The sequence below is a fragment of the Sminthopsis crassicaudata genome, chromosome 2 (genome assembly GCF_048593235.1).
Source record: "Sminthopsis crassicaudata isolate SCR6 chromosome 2, ASM4859323v1, whole genome shotgun sequence".
Taxonomy (NCBI): Eukaryota; Metazoa; Chordata; class Mammalia; order Dasyuromorphia; family Dasyuridae; genus Sminthopsis; species Sminthopsis crassicaudata.
This window is the reverse complement of record NC_133618.1, coordinates 102,586,880-102,604,954: the sequence shown is the minus strand read 5'-3', so window position 1 is coordinate 102,604,954 and position 18,075 is coordinate 102,586,880. Positions and strand designations below refer to the sequence as shown.

General features: G+C 34.2%; 1 protein-coding gene across 2 annotated transcripts in view; it reads right to left on the bottom strand.

The window, feature by feature from the left end:
* The window catches only part of ACYP2 (acylphosphatase 2), a 229,118-nt gene extending 211,298 nt beyond the window's left edge, over positions 1-17,820 (bottom strand). Inside the window, exon 1 of one of the 2 annotated variants that reach the window (XM_074286936.1) lies at positions 17,453-17,820. In XM_074286936.1, the coding sequence (XP_074143037.1) occupies positions 17,453-17,672 (220 nt within the window). In that variant the 5' untranslated portion in view covers positions 17,673-17,820. The remainder of the gene's footprint in view (positions 1-17,452) is intronic. The other variant, XM_074286935.1, reaches the window with a different exon arrangement.
* Between the last annotated feature and the right edge of the window lie 255 nt (positions 17,821-18,075).

Here is an 18,075-nt window from a genome sequence, read left to right as displayed (position 1 = left end):
CAATGCTTTCAAAATTATATCACTTATAGGAGAAATCTCTTCTGTTGGTGCTTCATTTGATCCAACTTCTTCTTTACTGCCATTCTGATTTCTTCATATAGAACATTATAGAAGTGATGAGTCTAAACATTCCATTATCATCATGATGAGACTAGATTGAAAGAGAAATGCTGAGAAATCAGTTTAATTTTCTACTTAAAAATCTTCCAGTTTTACAAATAAGTTTATACATAAATGGTCTTGGATCAAGCTGGCTTAGCTGGATCTCATGGTAAGCTTTTTTCAGCTTCAATTTCCCTTCTATTTCTCCCCCTTCCCAAAGATTTATTTATTTTGATTTTTGATTTGTGGAATAAAACAAGCATTTCCATAACATAGTAAAATAAAAAAGATGATTCCATATGAAACTTCCCCCTTCCCTAGAGATGATTGCCATTAGACACAAATAGGTATGTAAATGTAAAAGTATTCAATACATACTTCAATTCTTTTCCTGAATGCTGATTGTATCTTTCTTCAAATGTCTCTAATAGTTACTTTGGATATTTATAATAGTCAAAGTGACATTTACTCAAAATCATTCTTAAAACAATATTGCTGATACTGTATATAATATTCTTTTGATTTTATTCATTTCATTCTTCATTATTTTGTGCAAGTCTTTTCATATTTCCCTAAAATCATTGAGCATTATTTCTTATAGCACAGTAATATTCCATCCCATTCATATACCACAATTGACAAGCATACATGCAATTTCTAGTTCTTTGCTACCACAAAGAGTTATTATAAACATTTTAGAACATGTATGTTTTTTTCTTTTCCCCTTATTTTGAAAACAACCTAGTAGTGGTATTGCTGAGTCAAAGGATATAGGCATTTTAGTAACTCTTTCGACATAATTTCAGATTGCCCTCCAAAATGTTTGAATCAGTTCACAAATCAACCAGCAATAAGTTACTGCCCTATTTTTTCCATATCCCCCAAAACCTGTTGCTTTTCCCTTTAAGCATTGTAGCCAATCCAGTAGATATGAAATGATATCTTAAAATTGTTTTAATTTGAATTTCTCTAATTAATAATAATTTAGAGCATTTTTTCACATGGCTGTAAGTTATTTTTATTTCTTTATTGGAAAACTGCCTGTGTTCATATCTTTTAATCACTTATCAGTTGGGGAGTGAATCATATTCTTATAGATTAGACAAGGTTCTCTACATGTGTCAAATGAGACCTTATTTCTGAGAAACCATCCATAAAATTTTTTCCCCAATTTTCTGTTTTCTTTCTGATCTTGGTGATATTTATCTGTCCAAAAAATTTTAATCTACTGTAATCAAAATTATCGATTTTACACCTAAATTTACTATTTTTTGTTTATTCTTAAATCCATAGCCACAAGACAGATAAGTAATACATTCCATGTCTTTCATGAGGCAATAGCACTTATAAATTTCTGCTGTCCTCTTATAATGTCTTACAAAGATGGATTTGAGTTGTTTTCTGTTTGTTTTAGTTTTTTACATCTGGTATATCCTAGGCCATCAATAAGAAGAACAATTATTTGCTGCTTGAGATGGTTTCTGAGTTCTTTTGGCTTTCTCATGAGGTTGTTGTTTTCTTTGGCATTAGGTTTGAAAGGGTTAGAATTTCTGTAAGAAGACATTTTTTTTTACTTTTTTAAATAATAGTTTTTTTATTTTTTCAAAATACATGCAAAAATAGTTTTCAACATTCACCCTTGCAAACCCTTGTGTTCCCTGTTTTTCTCCCTCCCTCCACACCTTTCCCTTCCTCTAGACAGCAAGTAACCCAATATAAGTTAAATGTTCAATTCTTCTAAACATATTTCCATATTTATCATCTTGCATAAGAAAAATCAGATCAAAAAGGGGGAAAATTAGAGGGAAAAAAACAAGCAAGCAAACAACAACAAAAAAAGATGAAAATACTAGGTTGCAATCCACACCCAGTTCCCACAGCCTTCTCTCTGGATGTGGATGGCACTTTCTATCACAAGACCATTGGAACTGGCCTGAATCCCTTCATTGATGAAAAGAGCCACGTTCAGCAGAATTGATCATCATATAATTTTGCTGTTGCCATGTATAATGATCTCCAGGTTCTGCTCACCTCACTCAGCAGTAGTTCATGTAAATCTCTCAAGGCCTCTTTGAAATCATCCTGCAGGTCATTTCTTACAGAACAATAACATTCCATAACATTCATATACCACAATTTATTCAGCCATTCTCCAACTGATGGGCATCCATTCAATTTCCAGTTTCTTGACACTACAAAAAAGGCTGCCACAAACATTTTTGCATACGTGGGTCCCTTTGCCTCTTTTATGATCTCTTTGGGATACAGGCCCAGGAAAGACACTGCTGAATCAGAGAAAATGCACAATTTGATAGCCCTTAGGGCATAGTTCCAAATTGCTCTCCAGAATGGTTGGATTAGTTCACAACTCCATCTACAATGTATTAGTGTCTCTAATACATCCCCTCCAGCATTTATCATTATGTTTTCCTGTCATCTTAAGCAATCTGAGAGGTGTGAAGTGGTACCTCAGAGTTAGTAAGAAGCCATTATTGTGAATAACCTATATCTTTACCTTTGTAGAGTGCTATGAAAACCTTAAAGATCTATATGAATGCTTTATTACTATTATTATCACTTTGGCCATTCCCATTTTTCAAGGATCCCAGTTTATTTAAATAGGTCATGTTGGAATTGGATTCATAGGCAGTGTCAAATCTGTAGTAATAAAGTTTCTTCTAATTTATACTTGTGTTTCATCTCAGAGCTAATTATTCCATGGCTGATTCTAAAATAATTCCTGCATTAGGACATAGCTATTTGCTAAGATACAGTGAATTTCACTTTTTAAAATGTTATTCAATACAATGTCCAATGCCTTCCATAGCTTTTTCTATTGATAAATGTACTCAATATCTAGGTATGAGGTTTCTGAAAAGTCCAAAATCCTTTGGCTTCTTCCATTTCTTAACTGAGATTCAATTTTTCCAACATATTTACCAAAGTATTCCCATTTATATCTTTCCACAAAAGTCATTATGTATCAATGTACATACTACAATGTACATACATACAGGGCAATCTTATTAAAATCTTTGTAGGATTTTCTACAACAGTTGTTGTTATATATCTTGCAATGATACAATAATCTTCATGATACTCCTTTAATATATGCTAATCATATCTGATGCAAGGTGAGATGAACATGAAAGGATATTTCATATTTCCCTGATAATACCTAAAGAAACAAACTAAAATTCTGTTTTTCTATTAGTTATGCTGGCTTATTGATATGTCACTTGGAATAACAATAGTGAAATTAATATTTATGTACTGAAACATTGTCATTCTTAACACCGTATGCACTCTTTACCTTCCACTGTGCAAGTGAAGAAGAGCTGAACAGACAGAAAGAAATTCAAGTGTTACACAGAACTGAGCACTATTATGCAGGATATAATAGCCTAAATCAGTAACATGATTTTGGCTACAGTGACAAGCATACTGTACAGAACAAAAGAGTTAGTAATAAGTCTTATTTATAGTCTGCCTTTGTCAGGTCATATCTGAAACATTATGTTCAGTATTAGGCCTCACATTTTAGGGAAGATATTAGCAAATTATAGCTCCCCCAGAGGAAGATGACCAAGAAGACTAACAACCAATATTATACAAGATCTGTTAAGGGAATTTAGCATAGAAAAGAGAAAAAGTATAGGAAATATGTTAGCTATCTTTAAATATTTGAAAGTCCTTCAAGTAAAATAAGGGTTAAACATGTTCTGCTTAACACTGAAGGCAAAATTAGAAATTCTGCTGCAGAGGAAAATAAATTTGTTATGAATTAGAGTAATCCAAAAGTAGAATGGGCCATCTTGAGATGTAGTGGGCATGATATTGGGGAATTTTTTTGTTTAGTGGTTTGATTAAATTGTTTTTTAGGTCCCTTTCATAATTCTGCATTTTTTTCTTGATATATTACAATGGCCAAAGAATTTATCACTTAATTACCAACCTACTAGTGATCTACATGTAAACTCTATATTTAGATGGATTGATCAGAAAACACAACCCTACTGAGGAACTATATGCAAATATTTTCCACTTTGGAAGAATCTACCAGAGCTTGCATTTCAATGGCAAATCCTTTTAAGAATCCAGGGTCATTTCAGACATATAAAGAACACTATCAAATTTATAAAGTAAAATCAATGCTTAACAGGTAAATTGTCAAATTTCATGAAAAGGCAGTTTTTAAATGAAAAAAATTAAAACTATGTATATGTATATATATATGTGTGTGTATATATATATACACATATAGTTATATGAAAAATGTTCTAAATAATTATTGATTAGAATACAAGTTAATATAATTCTGAGCTCTCATACCTATCAGATTAGCAAAAATTACAGAAGGGAAAAATGATAAATACTGGTGGGGATACAGAAAAATGTGGACACTAACGCACTGATGGTAGAACTATGAATTGATCCAACTATTTTTGAAGAGCAATTTGGAAATATACCCAATTATACTCTTTGGAAAATCACTATTAGGTCTGTTTCCCAAGGTAAAAAGGGACCAAGGAAAAGAATCAATATATATTCTAAAATAAGTATAGCAGCTCTCTTTGTGGTGACAAAGAATTGGAAACTCAAGAGATGTCCATCAATTGGGTAATGACTAAACATGTTGTGGCATATAATTGTGATGGAATACTACTGTGATATAAGAAATTATGAAATCAATAATCTTAGAAAAACATGAAAAGATTTGCATGAAATAATGAAAAGTGCAATGAGCACAACCAAGATAATGTTATATATAGTAAAAACAATAAAATAAGTGTGAAAAACCAAGCTATTTTGAGTATTATAAGTACTTAAATCAGATAAAAGGGACCTATGAAGGAAGATGCTATCTACTTCTAGAGAAAGAACAGAAATGTATAGTATGATTTGACATATATTTATAAATCTGTATCAAATAATAGCTTTCTCTGATATAGAGTGAGGAGAGAGGAAAACAATTAGGAACTTAAAATGTAACCAAAAATAAATTCTACACATTGTTTCAAAAAAGGGGGAAAAAAATCCAGGGAGAACTCTATGCAAAGACACATTAAAGTAGGTCTTTTATAGTAAGAGGAAAATGTAAAGCACAAATATAAAATAATCTATAAGTACAAAATCACATTTCAAAGCTAATTATGAAGAATTTTGGGGTGATACTTCTTTTGTCAAATTCATAGGTATAGATCTGAAAGGGATCTCAGAAGCCATCTAGTTCAACCCTCCTCAATTTGCAGATGAGGCATTCAAGCCAAAAGAAGTTAAGTGATTTACACAAGGTCACACAGCAAGTAAATTAGCTTAGCTGGCATTCAAACTCAGTTCTTGTGACCTCATAATAATTCATCAGCTCAACAGAAAAATGACAGATCAAAGATGCACCACTGAGTAAATGTTATCTAAAATGAACAATATATGGGTTTGTTTTGCTTTTAGCAGAAAGGTTTTAATTTTAAAAATAGGAAATTAACTTTTGTACAAACAAAATGAATGCATGCATCTAGTATGTAACCCTTATGAATTTGGTAAATATAAGGTCAAATCTCAGAGTTGTTTTCACTTTTATTGTCTTTATTATTAGTGATTTGGAGATTTATTTATATGACTATTAATAATTTAACATTATTCTGAGAACTACTTATATTCTGACCATGTATCTATTTAAGAAACGGTTTCTCATTTTATAAAATCCTCATCTGAGAAACGTGACAAAAAGATATTTTTTTTCCTATTCAACTGCTTCTCTTGTAATTCTAGATGCATTAGTTTTTGTCTCATATTATACTGAAATATTGATTTTTTTTGATGGATTTACATTGTAATCTGCTACTACTGAAGTTGTCTCAATTGCTAATTGACCAGTATTTTCTAAGTAAACCATTATGTCATCAGCAAAAAGGGATAATTTTAATCTCCTCTTTGCCTTTTCTTATACTTTAATTTCTTTCTCTTGTCTTGATGAAATTTCTAGCAATTGCCATTTCTATTTCTACTGATTATTATTTCTAAAACTTGATGAAATAGTATGTTGGGAGGATATTTTTTTCTTTTCTCCTGTTTTTATTGAAAAAGCTTCTAGTACATCCCCATTTAATATAATGTTTGCTTTTCAATTTAGATAGATACTTTTTATCATATTAAGATTCCTGTATGGTTACATATTGAAGGATGTTTAACATAAGTGAATCTTGTATTATATCAGATTTTTTTAATGTGTCCAGAGAGATAATCATGTTATTTTGGATGTTTTTGTTTTTAGCATGATTATATCGACTGATTTCCTAATGTTGACTCATCCTTGCATACCTAGCATCAAATTGGTTATAATAAATGCATAATATACAATTGTATAAATTGTAGTCTATTAGAATTTGATTTGAAAAATTTTAATTGATTTCATTAATGATACTATTCTGCTTCTCCTTTTAGTGCTTTCTCAATTTTTAAGAATAATTTGTTTAGTGTCACTATTAATTTTATTTAAAAGTTAGAATTCTTCTGTCAATCCATCAGACTGAGGTTATTTTTCTCTCTTACAACCTCTAAAGTTTCTTCTACATCTTTTTCTAATGTTGAATTATTCAAGATCTTTATTTAGACTTCTGTTAATTTGAATATTTTATATTTGTGGAGGTAATCTATTCTGTAGTCTTAATTGCTAGTATACAACTGTGTATAATAAGGTCTATTTTTTAAAAGTTCTGGTCCTTTTTCTGTGATTTTATTGATCTATTTTATTGGGGTTTTTTTTCTTCTTTTAAAAAAATCAGATTAGCTAAAGATTTATCAATTTTGTTAGACTTTCAACAGCTTTTAGTTTTATTCATCATTTTATTCATCCTATTTTTGGTTTCAAATTTATCCATTTCTCTATTTTTTTTTTTTTAATATATCCTCTTTGTACTCATTTTGGGCCGGTTAGTTTGTGCTTATTAGGTTTCTAATTTTCAAATGTATGTTATCCAAATCTCCTCTTTTTACTATCATGTGCTTTTAGAGATAGAATTTCTCCCATAAGGACTACTTTAGCTGTATCTCACAAATTTGGAGAAATGTTTCATCATGACATAGTCTTTCATGTAATAAATGTTTCTATTTTTTTGAGGAGGGGGAGCTTTCATTGTTTAGACTTTAACTATTATATCTTTCTTTGAGTTTGTTTTGTTTGTGATCCCTAAATTGAAATACTATTTTTATTGTATTATGATCTATAAGGGATGTTTAATCATTTTGTCTTTTTATATTTATTTGAAAAATCACTATAACCTAATATATGTACAATTTTTTGTAACTATGTACAGTAATCCTCTATACATTGCAGGGTTTAGGGGCACATGATCTAGAAAATAATCAGTGATCTGGAAAATCCATGCAAAATTGTTTGGTCCTCCCTTGGTATCAGAGTCTGAATTATAATGGTATTAAAAGATACAAAGAGAGGCAGAGCCAAGATGGCAGAGTAAAGGCAGGAAACGATTGAACTCTTCCCCAAACCACTCCAAATTCCTTTAAATGATGACTAAACAAATTTTAGAGCATCAGTGTAATATTTTCTCTAAAATGTAAGTAATGTTCTCTATTGAGGTTGTCTTGGGGTTTCTGGGAGCAACCTTCGTTTCAGTTCAGTAGTCACCACAAGAGTAGCCAGAGGTTAAAGTCCAAATCCTTTATTGTCTCCTTCACTTGGGGCTCGGCAAGTTTTTCTGGAAGCTTTCCGGAATCTTGGTTTCAGTGGAGAAGTGAAGGAGGAGAGCCTGCCACCAAGGCAGTGTGAGATGGGATGAATCTGTCTTGAGTCCAAGGTTTATACTCCAGCCTTCAGCCTCCAGTCATTACAAAGGTGTATGATGGAATGAATGTCTCAGCCTCCTGGAGCTTCTAGTGTGCCCTGGTCCTTTTTTGGCCATGAGAGCTTCTCCCTTATAATGCTCCACAATGAGTACAAACCAATCATTATATTATATTTGTTGTAGGATTAAGTCAATGCTAAACTAGATTTAACCATTATCTTTTCAAGTGGATTCACTTAGTACCTTGTTTCAAGTTCTGGCCCATAACATCTCTTTGTAGGATTAAATCAATCATACTGAACCATGCTAAATTAGATAACTATTGTCTCTTAGCAATTCCACTGATTTAGTACCTTATAAGATTCCTTTGTTTCAAGTTCAGAGTTCTGACCCATAACACATCAGAATACACAAAAAGATGGAGTAGGTCCATTTTTCAACTGCAGACAACTTACAAGGTCAGCAGGAAAGGTCTATGGCACTAGGGTGGGAGCCCAACCATGCAGGCCCACTACAGGCCATGCCAGTGCAGGCCTGGCCCTGGCTCCAGAACCAACAGGGCACTAAGGGGCCTTCAGACCTCTGGATTAGCAGCAGGACTGGCAGCTTCCAAACTTCTCAGCCCAGAGACACCAAAGAGGATTTTGAAGATTGGCAGGAACACTTTGTGAGTAGGGTGAGAGGGCCTTGGGAGGCATACAGGAATGAATATGGGCAGTGGTGGAGGAGACAGCAGCTGGAGGCCTCAGCTCAGCTCTATTTCCTAGCACTGAGAAAGGGCTCAGTTGCTGTAACACACAAAATCTTACAGCTACAGTGGAGTGAGGACCCTCCTAACAGCTCCTGGGCAGAAAAAAATTTATGGTCAGATCCCTAGAAACATTTCTGAAAACAGCTGCACCAAATCCCTGAGGCTTAGGACAGTGAACCCTCCACCCTGGGAACACAGCCCTACTTTAACAAAGAGTTAAAATGCCAAGTAATAGGCCAGGAATATGAGTAGATAAGAGAAAAACATTCTGACCAGAGAAAGTTACCATGGAGACAAGAGAGATCAAAACACACATTCAAAAGAGATAACAAAGTCAATGCTCCTACAGCCAGAGCTTCCAAGGAAAAAAAAAGAATATGTCTCAGGTCATGAAAGAGCTCAAAAAGGATTGTGAAAATCAAGAAAGATAAAATAATCAGAAGAGAATTGAGAGTGGGATGATAAATGTGAAAATATGTATTTAAAAAAGAGCCTGGACATCATCTTTCAAATGGTCAAGGATATTCTAGAATCAGAAGGTAAAATAGAAATTGAAAGAATCCACTGATTACCTCCTGAAAGAGATCCTAAAATTAAAACTTCCAGGAATATTAAAGCCAAATTTTGGAACTCCCAAGTTAAGGAAAAAATACTGCAAACGTTCAGAAAGAAACAATTCGAGTATAGTGGAACCACAGTCAGGGTAACACAAGATATAGCGGCTTCTACATTAAGGGAGCAGAAGACTTAGAATATGATATTCTAGAGAGCAGAAGAACTAGGAATACAACCAAGAATCTCCTACCCAGCAAAAGTGAGTAAAATTCTTCAGGGGAAAATGGGAATTCAATGAAATAGAGACTTTCAGGCATTCATAATGAAAAGACCAGAGCTGAATAAAAATTAAAAAAAAAAAAAATGTGATTTTCAAATACAGGACTCAGGAGAAGCATAGGGAAGTAATCAGGAAAGGAATAACATAAGGAACTCAGTAAGGTTTATCCTACATGGGAGGATGATATTTGTAACTTATTGGAACTTTTTCCTTATTATGGCAATTAAAAGAAGCATATATAGACAGATGGTACAGATGTGAGTTGACTATGAAGGGATATCTAAAAAAATAAAAGTAAATATGATGATCAATTCTGATGGATGTGGCCATCTTCAACAAATGAGATGAATCAAATCAGTTCCAATAGAGTAGTAATGAACTGAACCAGCTATACCCAGCGAAAGAATTCTGGGTGATGACTATGAATCACTCTAATTTTGTCCATCTGCATTTTTGATTTCCTTCACAGGCTAATTGTACACTATTTCTAAATCCGATTCTTTTTGAACAGCAAAACAACTATTTGGACATGTATACCTATATTGTATTTAATTTATACTTTAACATATTGAACATGTATTGGTCAACCTGTCATCTGGGGGAGGGGGATCGGGGGAAGGAGGGGAAAAATTGGAACAAAAGACTTAGCAACAGTCAGTGCTGTAAAATTAGCCATGCATATATCTTGTAAATAAAAAGCAATAATAAAAAAAATTTAAAAAGTAATAAATAAAAGTTTACAACTAAAAAAAAATAATAAAAGTAAGGGGTGAGAGGAATTTAGTGGGGGAGGAAGTGGTCAATAGTAGGACACTTTTGAAGAGGGACAAGGTGAAAGAAGAGAAAGAATAGAATAAATGGGGAGGATATAGATGGTAATAGTAACTAAAAATAATTTTGAAGCAAGTTTCTCTGATGAGGCCTCATTTCCCAAGCATATAGGGAACTAAATCAAATTTATCAAAAGAACAAAATTAGGTCCATGTCCCAACTGATAAATGATCACAAGATATGAACTATGCCCAACATCTATAAAATCATATATATACTTTGACCTAAGAATAACACTATTAGGCATGAATCCCAAAAGAGATTTTTTAAAAAGGAAAAATGACCTATATGTACAAAAATATTAATATTTCTCTTCTCAGAGCAATAAAATTAGAAACTGAGGGGATCAATTGGAGAATAGCAGAAAAAAATTATGATATGTAATTTTTATGGAATATTATTGTTTTATGGGAAATGCTCTCAGAAAAACCTGGGAAGTCCTCCATGAACTCAAGCAAAGTGAAATGTACTTCATATAAAGTAATTGCAACATTCTAAAATAATCAGCTGTGAACTACTTTGCTCTTCTCAACTATACAATGATCCACAACTACTCTGAAGGACTTAGATGAAAAATCTTATCCATATCCAGAGAAATAACTGATTATGTCTGAGTATGGATTGAAGCATTCTCTCTCTCTCTCTCTCTCTCTCTCTCTCTCTCTCTCTCTCTTTTTGAGGCTTTTTTTTTGTGGTGGGAGGAAAAAAATCTATGTTTTCTTCCACAACATAACTTTTATGGAAATGTTTTTCATAACTTCACATGTACTTTCTTAATTGGAGGTAAATATAAGGATAAGGGAAAGAATGTGGAACTCACAGTTTTAAATGTAACTAGAAAAAAATAAAAAATATTTTAAAAATACAAAACATTGATATTGTATAATATTATACATATTTTAATATTTCTGAATTTTTTTCTGTCATCTATAGCCTTTGTATGTCATCTGCAATTTCTTCAAAACTCCTCCAATTCCCATTTAATTTCTTATGCTAACCTATGATATACTGAAGGTGTAATATATCAAAACTGCAATTTGGAAAAGCCACAATGTGGAAGGGATAATTGTAAATGGTTCAGGAATCACATTCTGAAGATATAAAATATTTTAGCTCTATTCTTCCCAGAAATTTGTTAAATTCTATATTTTTCTTTTTACCTGTTAGATATGTCCAAAAATAAGCAAGAGATATTAAAGTTTCCTACTATTACTATGCTGTCTATTCATAATTCAGTTAATTTTTCTTTTACGAACTTAGATATTTGGGTATTTGAACAAATGTTCAAAAACTGTGATTTCTTTCAGGGTAATATAATTCCAATTATGTTGTGAAGTTTTGCTTTTGCTTTATCTGATAGCATGATTATAATTCCTGTTTTTAAAAAAACCTCCCTGATGAATAGTAAATGCATCTCATTTTTATGTTGGAAAATAGTGTCTTTTAAGTGTCTATTTTTAAGTCTTTTTTTTTTTGTAATTAATAGTTTGCGGAATTTTGTTTTCTATCTAATCCTTCACTTTTGTTTTACTAGATTGTTTAATCCACTTACATTTAAAGTTATGAAACTGAACTTTGAATTTTCCTCCATTTGTGTTTCTAGTATTGTTTTTATTTTGACATAAGAATTGTTTTTGTTCTCTTGACCTTTTAAGATAATACTATTTCTTCAGTTATTTTGTTTAATCTATCTTCATAAAATCCATTGATTTGAAATTTTTCCCTCTTTCCCCTATTCCAATCTTTTTCTCTAGCAGCTCGCTCTTCTTACTGGAAGACTAGGAGTTATTGTCCCTTAACTTGTTTACTACTAATTTGATTAGGGTACATCACTCATTTTCTTCTATCTTCTATAGTCTCATTTTTCTTTTACTTACCCTCTTATTCTTTGACACTGATTTTTCTGTGAGGTTTAGTCCATGTGTGTGAAGTCTATTGCTCCATTTTTGTATCTCCTATTTATGTTTATTTTCACTTACAATTTCTGTATTACTTCTAGTTTGTATCCTTGTAGAAAAAAATCTCTATATGGGCCCTGTTATTTTTTTTTAATCCTGTGTTTTTCTCTTTCTTGGTTTTTTCTCCCTACAAAATAGTCTTTAGGGATGGAGTGATTTATTTTGTTATTTGTACTTTTCCTGGTAATAATATTTATTTACTTTCCCTGCGTTTCTATTAATTGAGATTTTTTTTTAAAGAATCCTTCAAATATCTCTCCAACTGAAAAATCTTTTTTTTTTTTTTTTTGTTGATGATTAGGTACAGAATATATTTATTTATTGAAGAATTATCATTTTAATTATATCTTGAGTTCCTTTGATTCATAGAATATATCATTCCATTATTGTTCTATAATAAATGATCAGTAGGGTGATTTCAGAAAGGCCTAGAAACACTTACATGAAGTGATGCTAAATGAAGTGAGTAGAACCAAGAAAACATTGTACATAGCAATAACAAAATTATACAAGGATCAATTCTGATAGATGTGGCTCTTTTCAACAATGAGGTGATTCAGACCAATTGCAATGGTCCTATGATGAAGAAACTATCTGCACGCAGAAAGAGGGCTGTGGGGACTGAATGTAGATCACAACATAAGATTTTCACCTTTTTTATTGTTGTTTGCTTGTTTTTTTTTTTTTTTTTTTCTCCTCATTATTTTCCTTTTTGGTCCTTTTTTTTTTTTTTTTTGTGCAGCATGGTAATTGTGGAAATATGTATAGAAGAATTGCACATGTTTAACATATATTGGATTACTTGCTGAAAATAGGAAGGGATGGAGGAAAGGAAAAGGGGAAAAATTTGGAACACAAAAAGCTATTCCATATAACAAGTTCATATCTTATTTAGAACTGATCCTGATTTTTAAAATTATACAACAATCAGTTTTAATATATTTGATGTAGTTGTTGCTTTTCCTTCCATTAACATTTAAAAGTCTCTCTATATATTATATTCATGGTTTTATTGCTCTTGTCATCAGTTACCTATATCATTTAGTCTATGTGTTATTTAAATGTCTTCATAGTCATTGTTTCAGGTGGTACAACAATATTCTGTCATATCTATCTACTATAATTATTTAGCTGCTTCCCAGTAAATTAGCATCTACTTAGTTTACAATTATTTGTTATTTACAAAAAGTGATTCATATAACTTCTTTGGGGTCTATGAGCAGTTGGGAGAGCTCTGGGTCAAAGAGTTTTTCTTAATATTTATTTTCTTCTTATCCACTGACTCTTTTAATATCACTTACAAATAGATGTTAAATTATACTTTAAAAACTTTCATTTTATCCTACTATTTCCTCAAACTATTGTTCTTTATCTCCCCATCCCATCCATACTTATGGGGGAAAAAATGTCTATACTCTTTATTTCCATATTCTCATCTCATAATTATCAATCTTTTGCAATGTGACTTTTGAAACTTATCCGTCACTCAATTAAAACTGTTCTCTCCAAGGTTATCAATGATCTCTTAATTGCCAAATATTATGCCCTTTTCTCAGTTCTTATCCTTCTTCTAAATCTTTGCAATATTGCTTGGATTCATTACATTGTCCCCTCTTAGTTCTCCTGTTTAGTTGGTTTTTCTCAATCTCTTTTGTAAAATCATCATCCTTGTTCCACTTCTTATTTGTGCTATGAATATACTGCAGGGTTCTGTCCTAGGTTCTTTTCTCCTGTCTTGGGTGACCTCATCAGTTCAAATGGGTACAACTATCACCTCAATGAAAACAACTCTCTGTCTTATCTATCTAGATTTAGACTTTCCTAAGCTCTACTATGTCATCAACTGCCAAGAACACATTTCCAACTGAATATTCTAAAGACATTTCAAGTTCAATATGATCAAACAAAACTCATTCTTTCCTTCAAAAACTCTCTTCTCTTCCTAAATTCTTTTGTTTAAGAATACCACTAGCTTTCCAGTCATCCAAGTTCTGAAACTAAGCACCATTTTTTGTTCTTCCCTATCTTCTCTCCTCATATCCAATCAGTTCTTAAGCTTTATCAATTCTTCCTCAAAAATGTATCTCACATTCATCCTTGTTCCACCCACTCCAATTGCCACTCTCTTAGTTCTATCCCTGTAATGTTCTGTTGTCTCCAGAGACTGCCGATTGATCTCTGGGAGAAGATCTGCTGTCTCAAATCTCCTGGCCAGACTCTGACCTAGAGTAGATACTCCTCCCTTGCTCAATGTTGCTTCTTTTATCCTCCCAGAGAATGGGCGTGGAATAACTCAGGGGCTTCTGGGAAAAATACTTCAACCAATGAACTTGCTCCTCTTAAACCTTAGGCTCCTCCCCATTAGTTCAAAGGGGGAAAACTCCCTTTAAAGGCTGGGACTAGAATTGTTAAGTACCGACTTAGCACTTAAGTAAGAACCTAACATATCCCTCCTCATTCTTTCCTGGACTACTGCAATAATCTAATTGGTCTCCCTGTATCCAATAGCTTTCCGATACTATCCATCCTCCATACAGCTGAAGGAGAAAAGGAATAAAGGTCCCAAGGGCCAGGCCTTAAAGTTCAAAGTCAGAAACACAGACAAAAGGGGAATGAGTCGCAATAATTACTTGCTTAATTTAAACTGGAGAAAAGTCTCCTAAAGCTGCTATAGGCATAAAGTGCCTATCCATTCCCATCCCAAGAAGAAAGTAAACCCAAAGAAATGCTAAACTGACAAGTAGAAAAAATTAAAGCCAAGAGAAAGAGAATCAACATAACAGAGAGCCATAGTACCAAGGACTGCAAATAAGGTCCAAAGAGAAGTGAAATGAAATAAAAGAGCCACAATGTAGAAGACCTTTTCTTCTCACTGATACTGAGTTATACCTATTGTATATGTAGGGGAAAGGAAGAAAGCGCATATGATGACTATCAATTTTGAGCTAGAAAGGTTAGTACAATATGTTGGAAGGGTTATTGGAAGGGCTATATAGGCTCCAGTAAGAAGGGGCCTAAAGGGAACTGAATATTGCATATGCTATCAGACATTGTCAATGTGATGGTTTTTCTGAACTACTTTTTTATTTTTGTTTTTAAATCTTTGCTACAAAAGAAGGTTTACTTTGAAGAGGCAACAATTATTTAGACAAGAATGTAAAAGCAAAAAGCATCAATATATTTTTTTTAAAAATTATATTCTTGATTTCAAAATTACCATGAACTCCCAAGATAAGAAACCCATGAGAAGATATCAAATTAATCCCATTTCACTGAAGGGGAGAGAGGTCCATAGGTGTGGCATGCTGCATTTATTTTCAAACTTTTTTAATGTATTGTTCGGTTTTGCTGATATTTTTGTCTCTTCTTCCTCTCTTTAATAATAATATTGAAATATATGATATTTCTGAGGATATAATAGGAGAAACTCTGGTGATGCAAGTATAAAAGAAAAATTAATCAAATTTATTTAAAAAATTTTTAAATCTAAAAAAACTTATTCTAAAGATTTATTTTTCTACCATGAATTTATGTTTAGTAATATATTTGCTATTCAAGAAAGCCTTTTCCTGAATCATGATATTCATCAAATTTCTCTCCTATGAATACACTGATGTTGAAATAAGGGGGAAGAGACACCACAGATAAAGGTCTTGTGGCTAGATTACAAGTCTTTTCTGCAAGCGTGTGTGTGTGTGTGTGTGTGTGTGTGTGTGTGTGTGTGTGTGTGTGTGTGTGTGTGTGTGTGTGTGTGTGTGTGGTTTAAATAAATCCTTTTTCATATGTAGGGCCATTATTAGCCTAAGAGCTTGAAGGGGAACTGAGGGTGCTTTGAAGGAAAAATAAAAAACAAAATAGTCAATAGAATGCCTAAGATGTGGAGAAACAAACCAGAGATTTTTGCTGTATCAAAATTGTACCCAGTTCCTCACACTATGAAGGATGTTCCAAAACAGATTATATAAGCAAATCTCAAATGTTTTACACTTCCTATGCTATATGTAAGAGGACATACTTTAAGATAAAAAACATATCTTTGGAACTCTCAGCACCTAGAACAGCGATTTGAAAATTTAGCAGCTGCTGGATAAATGGTTGCCCAAATATGAATAAAATATTGATAGTGTACAAAAGCACCTTTCCAAGCAGGAGCTATATAATCCTAAAAAAAAAAAAAAAAAGGCCTTTTATATTTCATGATGCTTGTTTCTCATTCTATGGTGCTATTCCTAAGTATGCTTATATACTATATAGATCCAAGAAATGCATAGAAAAAAGAAAAAAACCTTCAATGCTTTCAACTCTTTCCCTGCAGACACGGGAATAATCCATCCTAAGGACTCAGCTTTTTCAGATGGCAATGTTTTAAAAGCTCTCCCTAGGGCCATTTTTAGATTTTGCTGAATATACTTCACTGGGGTTATTTAGGTCTTTCCAGTGTCTTTACCCTCAGCAAGTAGGGAACCAGAAAATCAAATGTTTCACAGTTCAAACGAAGAGAAGAGAATAAAATAAAATAAAACAGTTGTTTCCTCTTTACTTCCTTTTTATCCTCTCTTCTCCCCTTCTTGATCCTGTGTCCACCTTCTCTCCCCTTTTCCCCGATTTCTACTTTCCTCTCTCCTTCCTCACCTTCCATTCTCCCCCTCCTCCATTTGCCTCTTCCCTTTCCCCACTCTCCACCTTCTTCTCTTCTCCACTTTCTCCTTTTTTTCTCTCTCTCTCCCCTTTTTCCTTCTTTTCTACTTCTCAGTCTCCTCCTCTCCACTTATTCCTTTCCTTTTCTTCTCTTCTCCCTTTAGTTCCCTCTCCCCCCCCCCCCTTTCCCTCTTCCCTTCCCCCAATCTCCACCTTCCCCTCTCTCCATTATCCTTTCTCCGGTCTCCAACTTTCTCTACTCCTCCCCAGATTTCTCTCCCACTTCCCCCTCCCCTCCAGCTTTCCCCATTTGCCCCCTCCCAGGGGAGGGGCCGCCTCTTTTCTGCGCATGCGTGCTAATTCTCCTTCCCGCCTGTCCTCGAAGCGGGGTCGTGGCAGGGCAAGGGGTTGGTAAACCTTGGTCCGGAGCCTTAACCCTGACCTTTTCTTCTCCCTCATCCCTTCCTCACTTTGACCTTTTCCGCTTTAAGAGCGGAGGTGCGGCTGGGAGAGAAGGAGCTTCACGGCCTACCCTGCACTCTGCCGAACACCTCGTAGTCCACAGATTTGAGGGGCTTGGCGGTAGACATGGCGGCGGCGGGTCCCAGTCCGAAGAGCCGCGGCAGGAGCCGGGAGACTGAGGAGCCCAGGAGGGGGAGGGGGAAGAGGAAAGGGAGGGGAGCCATCGGTCGCGGTGGCGCCGCCGGCGCGCCCCCTTCGGCCGATCTGGGACGGGATCGCGCAGGGATCATGCTTCTGGGAAAAGCGAACGAGCCTGGGACGGCCAACGAGGGCGGGGGAATAAATTGAAGGCCCTTGGAAGGAATAAAGGAGAACAGAGACTGCGTCCCCCACCGTCGGGCGGCACAGGCGGGGGCGCCCTGGCCTCCGGCTCGGGGCTTGGCTGAAACCTTTAGTTGCTTGGGTAGCCTAATGTTTGTCAAACATCACGTGGGGGCTAGACTTCTGGCCCAGGAAGTCAGAGGTCAGACTGCCGAGGATTGAGGGGTTTGAGTGCTTTGGCTGTTTGCCAAATCTGGATTCCCACCTCAGCCAAGCCGTAGAAGAGCCATTTACAGCCTTCCTGACCACCAGGGAGTTAATTTTCCGAAAATTCTATGAACCTAAAGAATGATTCTAAATGGACCCATTTTG